Consider the following 7573-nt stretch of genomic DNA (forward strand, 5'->3'; position numbering starts at 1 on the left):
TCCATCACTGGAGGTGTCCATGAACAGCTTGGACAGGCACTGGTCCAGGGTGCCCTTAAGCCTCCCTCAGAGGCACTGGGTGTTGGCTACGGACTGGGCGGTGCCAATGCTCAGATGATGGCTTGTCCGGGCCGGTTTGGACAGGACTGACTCTGCCTCAGGCAGGGGCTGGAGTAGCTGTGACCCCTGGAGGTCCCTCCCAGCCCCACTTCTCTAGGATTCTATGATCCCCTGGCAGCAATGGAGCAGGGTGGCAGGCAGGCCCAGGGATGCCTGTTTGGGGATGGGAAGGGCAGCAGCGCAAGGCTGAATGGTGCACAGCACCTACCTGACTTGGGTGAGGCTCTTGGCACCAATGTCCTGGCAGGAGTGCTGGATACCAGCAATCAGGTACGGAATGAACTTGTGGATGGAGCCCTTGTCCTGCACTGCGCCCGAGACCCCCTGTGCCACTTTGATCTTGTCTGCCTCGCTGCAGCGGGAGGAAACAAGGAGGCTGTCATAGCCTGGCCCAGGGCTGCCCGAGTCCCTGGGTCCTGCGCCAGGCGAGCGCTCCTACCTGAAGTACCGGTTCTGGCTGCCTAGGTTCTTGTCCATGGCGTCCAGCGACCCCATCCCTCGGTATTTCTTTAGCCGGATCCCATCCGAGAAGAAGTACTCACCAGGGGCCTCCGTGGTGGCAGCCAGGAGGGAGCCCATCATCACTGCAGCCAGAAAAAGAGCAGCAGGTCAGCAGAAGTACAGGCAGCACAGTGGCCCAAGGTGGCACTTAGTGACCTGGAGCAGGCTGAGGGGCTCCTGCGTGCCACTGCATCCCAGTGGGGCCGCAGGATGTAAGGGGGCCAGACATGCAGCAGGTGCTGGGAGAGGGCTGCATAGTCCTGCAGAGGCACCAGGGAAGGACTGCTCCCCACCCATGGGGGAAAGGAGGTGGGGGCCTCTGGAGCCTTGTTCTGGCTCTGATAGGGCAGGAGCTCAGCGCCATGAGCAGATCAGTCTCCAGGCATCTGACTGAGCCCACCCCTGGGCAGGGCAGTCTTAGGGGAGCCCGAGCTGGGTCTGTAGGATCTGCTCACAGGCCCGGGGCTCTAGGAAGGCTGCAGGGGGTGCCAGATATGGGCTGATGCCCAGAAATCCAACATCAGGGCCAAGCTCCCCGCTCACCTGTGGAGGCACCAAGTGCAAGGGCCTTGGCGATGTGGCCCACTGTCTGGATCCCTCCATCTGCGATCACGGGCACCCCAAACCGTCGTGCATACTCGGACACCTTGTACACAGCTGTGGCCTGGGGCCTGCCACACGCCAGCACTAGACCCAGGGAGAGAGGGGTGGGAGCTGTCAGCCCAACCCCGCCACGGCTCCCTCCCCACAAGGCGCACAACCTTCTCACATGCGCACTCACATGGACAGGGTCCTGCCTGGGGAGACCCCCAGGCTGCTGCTCCCAGGACGAGCAGCAGACGACTGCGGAGAAGCTGCATGGGCCCCTCCACCCCTGAGGGCTTCTGGGGGGTTGTGGGGCTGTGCCAGCAGCCTGGGCACGGCAGGGGGCATAGCCGCAGGTCAGTCAGGGGTCCCAATTCAGCGTCTGGTCAGGCCCAGAGGGGTGGGGATGGAGAGGGTGGAAGGGCCAGACCAAGAACTCCGCGAGTCCCCAGCATGTCTACAGCCCACCGCCCGCCCCAGCCAGCAGCCTCCCGACGCTCACAGGGGTAGAGGGAGGGGAGCCCTGCCACCTCCAAAGGCAGGAGAAGAGACAGAGGCAGGACGCGGCGAGGGCATGTGGGGACTGGAGCTCCCCTCCCCCTCCCTCCGTGCAGCCACAGCTCTCACGTGCAGCCACCAGCATGTGCCAGGAGTCATCAGGCTCAGATTTACCGGCACTCTCCCCGGATTAGCAGTCACGGGCCCTTGAGGACAGAGGCACATTGATGGGGCCCCCATTCCCCAGAGGCTGCTTCCCCATGGCAGTTAGTGCAACAGAGCAGAGATCACGAGCATGCATGATTAGTGATCCAGTGCAAGTCTCAGGGCTGGTGCAGGGTCCCGGCTGCCCCAGGGGCCGGCCAGCTCCTGGGCACTGCGCCCTGCTGCACAGCTCCTCATGTCAAGCACTGGCAGCCCGGACTAGGAGCCTGACTACAGGCAGGAGCTTCAGCAGAGGGTGTTCTTCCCAGCCGCACCCTGGCCAGCCATGGAGAAGCACCTGGCAGCAGCAGTGTGAGGCTGTTAGTACTGAAGGGGTGGTCTATGCTGGTGCCGTGCTGCCACAGGCTGGGCTGAGCCCCAGTCTGCATGGGCAACAGCCCCCGATGGAACCGGGGCCCCCCCAGCAATGCGGCAGGTCTGTGGCTGCAACATGACAGCGATGGCAGAGACCAGCCCTTTGTGACTGAGCTTCTGGCACTGGGGGTGGGAGCACCCAGCACCAAGGCTCTGGGGCAGGTATAGGCTTCCAAAGCAGGGTTCAAGATGCGCGCGCGTGCTGGCCTGGGCTTGCAGGAGAGCCGGCTCCTCCCAGATTGCACTGAAGGGGCGCCACGTGGGGACCTGACCCCAAGCCTCTCCCTGTCGTGGTGCATCAGTGAGCCAGAAGGGGAAAGGCCCCTCAGCCCCTCCTTGCTCTTGTCAGGGCAGGACTCCTTCCACACTCCTGGCCCCGGCATCCCTGGGAAAGCACCTGGAGCTTCCCTACCGTGGTGAAAGCCCACCTTATCTCTGTGCAGGCTAGCTCAGCACAGCTTAGCTGCTGCTGCTCCAGTCCTCCTGCCAGTGATGCCAGGGGAAGGGGCTCTGCCAAGACATTGCTCCATCCCCACATTCAAACCCCTGCTGCAGCATCAGAAGAGCTAGAAGGGAGCTCAGCTGAGCTCTGACCTGGGGTCTGGAGCTGCAGCTCTGCATCCTGCTCTGGACCACCAGAACCCTGCTTTAGAGACTCGGGAAGGCTCCTTGGCTTCCGCTGGGGGCGACACCAGTATCCAAAGCCACAAAACCCCAAGTGCGTCTACCACTAAATTATTCTCAAACAAGCAGAAGGGCCAAGTGCAGCCAAATCAGGGTCTTGCTTCTAGACAGAATTGGGGTTGGGAACAGGGCAGGTGACTTACTATAGGTGCCCGTGACAGTAGAAGGGCATTTGGGGCTGTGGGACTTTAGGTCTGGAGGGATCTTTGGAGCAGCTAAACAGAAACAAACACACACAGTTTAGAAACAGCAGCAGCAGCAGCAGGAGGGCCCCGGTGGGGGCGAGGAACTGGGTGGAGCTGCGGCCTCGGGGACAGCAGGCTTCGGGGCAGGAGCTGCTGGGCTGGGGGCAGGATGTGCCTTGCAGCACCAGCCCCGCAAGCACCTGGCGCTGCTCTGCCCCGCCCCGAGGGTGCCGCTTTGGGGGCTCCCTGCTCACACAGTGGTTCTGCACCCATGTCCGCTGGGGACTTCAACTGCTCTGCCCCCACCCTGCCCTGACATTGCTAGCTTCAATCAATGGGAGCCGGTGGAGGGAAGCTCAGAGCTGCTGGTCCTGAAAGGGCCAAGCTGAGGCCCCTGCCAGCACAGCAGGACAGGGAGGCTCCCAAGTAAGACATCCCTACCACAAGACCCATCCAGGCCCGCTGCGGCAGGCTACTCTGCTCAGACAGCTACAGTGAATGAGGCAGCCTGCACACAGCCTGGGGCTGCTTCCCTGGACACCAGCCTCAGCCCGACACTCAGCCTGTCCCTGGCAGCCTGCAGCGCAGCCAAGAGAACCGGCAGTGCCTGGCCTTGCCTGCCATGACACTCAAGCCTCCCCTGGCCTGGCAGGGGCCTAGCAGCTCCCTCCACTCCTATACATGGTTTTCCAGGCCACGAGGCTCTTGCTGGCTGCTGTGGATGCCACAGGTAGGCACTTGGGGATGACACCCTCCTTGCTGCTGCCTCCTCGCCCACATTGGGTCCCTCATGACCACTGCCCACGTTCCCTACAGTGGTGCCACCCCCTGCACCCCTGCTGTCTCTGGTCTGCAGCCATGCCCGCTCTGCTGAGCTCTTGGCCAGCGCCGGGAAAGGCCCTTTCTGCTGCTACGAGCCCAAAGGTTTGACCCCAACAACCACAACCAAGCAAGAGCTGCTGGAAAAAGAGAGAGAGAGAGAGAGAGAGAGAGAGAAAGGAGAGCACAAAAGAGGGAGGGAGGGAGCGGAGAGCAGATGCGTGCCCTGGGAGGAGGGTCACAGCTGTCACCAGGGGCCGGCTGGCCCTGCAGCACAGCCCCCACCCGCCCACGAGCGCCAGGGGCTGCCAGCTTCACCAGGTCCCCAGAGGGGTGCCCCACATTCAGCTACTGTCTCTGCTCCTCTACTCACGCGGGAGACATGCAACGGCTTCGGTACCTTCCTGTGTGATGCAGATGGAGCCGCTGCCCATCCCAACCCTCAGCGCATCCACCCCAGCGTCGATCAGGTTCTTTGCCTGGGCCGCCGTCACCACTGGGGAACAGAGCACTGTCACATGGCTTTCTCCACTGCCTGTGGCTGTCACCTGCCACACGCCTCAGGCTGGAGAGCCAGACCTGCCTCTCTGCTGTTCCTGAGCTCACTGCCAGTATGACAGGCTGCGGAGGGGTGGGGGAAAGAGGCCCACAGCAGGCAGCAGTCTAGGATTGGGACAACTGGAACCCCAGCATGGTTTAAACCCACGCAACTGAGCTGCGTGAAAGGGCCACAGCTGGGGACTGCCCCTCAACCTCGCTGGGTCCTAGTAGCTCTCAGTGAATGGCTTGCTCTAAAACCGCTCCTGGCATTTGCAGGGTGGCTTCACCACTACACCAGAATGAGGGAACTCAGCAGGCACACCTCCGCCTGCCCCGCCGAGTCCCACTGCTACAAACTCCCTTGCACCTGAAAGCAGCTAGGCCTAGAAGCCAGGCCAGTGCAGGGAGGTCCTTACCGTTGCCACCAATGACCTGCAAGCTGGGGTACTTTTCCTTGATGTACTTGATCATGTTGATTTGGAAGATGGAGTTCCCCTGAGAGGAATCCTGGCAGAGAGAGCACAGAGCAGGCTGACCAACGAGCCCTGCAAAGCCCCACCAAGCCGGGTGTGATGGGGACACACCGTATGTGGTGGCGCAGGGCTCAGCAGAGATGGCAGCTCTGGAACAGAGAGCCCGAGGCTGCTTTGATCGAGGTAATTAAACGACACATCAAGACCACTGCTATTTAGCAGTCTGTGGAAGAGCGCAAGGAAGGCAAGCACGTGACTTTTTTGCAAGTCTGGTCAAGCCAGAGGAGGAGCCAAATGTGCCGTCTCAAGGCTCGCAGCCCACCCAGGTGCTCACCAGCACGACGACGTCCACGCTGGACTGCACCAGGAGGTCAAGGCGGTATTTGTCGTCCTCGTGGGTGCCAATGGCTGCCCCACACAGCAGCTGCTTCTTGGCATCCTTTGAGGCCAGCGGATAGTCACGGTTCTTCTTCAGGTCTGTGCGGGCAATGATGGCTACCAGCTCGTCATCCTCGTTAACGATGGGCAGCTTGCCTGGAAACAAGCACAGACATGCCACTGCCACTGGGCTTCCCAAGAGACAAACATCTGCACATCGGCCCTATGAAGCACAGGTCCCCCTTGCAGGAGCCCAGCTCTGGGCCAAGGGCCCCAGCTTTAAGTGAGGCTGCAGTCCGAGCAGGCCCTACAGCATTTTTGCACAGATGAGGGTATAGCGAGCAGGGTATAGTGTCAGAGACCTGCCATCAGGACACCCTCAGTGTTTGCACTTTGTGGCCTGGAGCTGGCAACAACCCCTTGGGTTCAGGACAGATGCGAGGGGGGCAAGTACAGCTCCCTGGTGCAACCTCAGGGGCGCCCCATGCGCTTGCCCGTGTCTACCCTACCACCACAGTTAGGCAGCCACATGCCTGGAAGGCCCTGCATGGCCCTTGACTCTGGGCAGACTTTCCTGTCCTGTCCTTGTGCACAACCCAGGCCAGAGGAGCAGGAAAGCATTTCTACACACGTGCAGGAGCATGTGCTCCCACATGCTATGCCATGCATGGCTTCCCCATGCCACACAGATGGCCCTAGGTACCTTTTTTACTCCTCTGTAGAATTTCGTTTGCTTCTTTCAACGTGACCCCTGCAGGGGCCACGACAAGATCCTCCCGTTTTGTCATGATCTAAGAAAGAAAGGGAGGGAGCAGGCGTGAAAACCCTGCCCTGCCCGACCAGAGACGGAGCCAGCCTGTCTCATGGAGGTGCCCCATGACAGACTGCAAGAAGCTGTGGGCCCCTGGTTGTCCCCCATGCGATGGTATGGGAAGGGAGCCTACAGCACGTGGGGAATGTACGGCTCAGCCTCCTGCCCCCACCTTGCCACAAGCCGGGTGGGCTCAGACCCAGGGGAGCAGCAGGGCACAGCCTCCACGAGCACGTTGCTTGAAGCAGATGGAGGGGCCCAGGCTACGGCCAGCTCAGCAAGATGGCCCAGGACAGGGAAGGGCCTTGCTCGCTCCTCGGGATTCCAGCAGCACAGGCTGCAGACCCAAGCACCCTGGACAGACTGTAACAGGCAAATGCGGGACAGGGCCCCAGCTCTTCCTGGCATGTGTCCCCACAGCTGGGCAGGCGGGCTGGCAGACAGCACTAGGGGCAGGCTGGCCTTTGCCGGACTCTGCCTGGAAGCGTTCTGTGCTTCTGGGAAAGCCGGGGGCGAGGGGCGGGCATGACAGGTTCTAAAACAAACACACCTGCCCACGCACGTGCCGACAGCCAGGCCCAACACGCACTCGTACACTGCCCTAACACACAGCTTGGGGGCACGGGGGAAGGCAAGCTGTCCGACCCAAAGCCAAGGCAGGGATAGGCTCGTTTAGCCTCAGGCAGCAAGAACAGGGGTGCCAGAGGAAGGGGCCACGAGCACAACAGCCGGCCGGCAAGGACGGGCGCAGTTGGGCCTGGAGAGGCCCCGCAGGCTTCCCCGCGGCCTGTCCGCTGCATCGCAGGCTGCAGTCCGGGGCTCCCGGATGGCCGCGCGCAGCCCTGCCCGAGAGCTGCGTGCCCCCGCAGGGACGCGGGCCTGGTGTGCGGCCCAGGCAGGCAGCAGGCCCGCTAGCTCCTCCGTGGCTCCCGACAGGAGAGCAAGCAGCGCCAGCTGGAGCTAAATATAGCCCCGAGTCAGCAGGCAGCTCCGAGGAGCGCGGCACGCTGCGCCCCGACAGCCCCGCGGCTCCGGTTACAGCCCGCAACGGGCGCTGCCAGCGACCGAGACACCGCCCGCCCCACCCGGCACCGCTCCGCTGCGCGGGGCCGCCGCTGACCTCGCTGAGGGGCAGGTCGTGCTCCAGCTCCTTCAGGAAGTCGATGTCCCGCGAGGAGATGATGCCCACCAGCTTGCTGCCCATCTTCCCGTTGTCCGTGATGGGGATGCCGCAGAACCCGTGCCGCGCCTTGGCTTCGAACACATCGCGCACCCGGTCCCTGGGGCTCAGCACCACGGGGTCGGTGATGAAGCCCTGCTCGTATTTCTGGGAGGGGCGAGGGGGGAGGTGAGCGCCGCGCAGGCCCAGGCCCAGGCCCAGGCCCCAGTCCCGGCCCCAG

At 62.6% G+C, this 7573-nt stretch overlaps 1 protein-coding gene across 1 annotated transcript; it reads right to left on the reverse strand.

Annotated features, from left to right (window-relative positions):
* Positions 1–232: 232 nt before the first annotated feature.
* IMPDH2 (inosine monophosphate dehydrogenase 2) lies at positions 233–7505 on the reverse strand. Its single transcript, XM_025192971.1, has 10 exons — positions 7294–7505; positions 6066–6153; positions 5319–5518; positions 4928–5018; positions 4372–4467; positions 3111–3182; positions 1403–1588; positions 1165–1308; positions 560–704; positions 233–472 (listed from the first exon to the last, which is right to left on the reverse strand). The coding sequence occupies exons 1-10, from the start codon at positions 7375–7377 to the stop codon at positions 325–327; spliced, it is 1254 nt and encodes a 417-aa protein (XP_025048756.1). The 5' UTR covers positions 7378–7505; the 3' UTR covers positions 233–324.
* Positions 7506–7573: the final 68 nt, after the last annotated feature.

Source organism: Alligator sinensis, unplaced genomic scaffold (genome assembly GCF_000455745.1).
Source record: "Alligator sinensis unplaced genomic scaffold, ASM45574v1 scaffold469_2, whole genome shotgun sequence".
In the NCBI taxonomy this organism is placed as follows: Eukaryota; Metazoa; Chordata; order Crocodylia; family Alligatoridae; genus Alligator; species Alligator sinensis.

What these genes read in the sequence shown, in the direction of transcription:
- IMPDH2 (XM_025192971.1), bottom strand. Translation starts at nt 7,377, where the DNA reads ATGGGCAGCAAGCTGGTGGGCATCATCTCCTCGCGGGACATCGACTTC. An exon ending in GCGTGGACGTCGTCGTGCTG is followed by an intron (nt 5,019 to 5,318) that starts GTGAGCACCTGG and finishes TCTCTCTGCCAG; the next exon opens with GATTCCTCTCAGGGGAACTC. An exon ending in TACTGTCACGGGCACCTATA is followed by an intron (nt 1,589 to 3,110) that starts GTAAGTCACCTG and finishes GGGCCTGACCAG; the next exon opens with ACGCTGAATTGGGACCCCTG.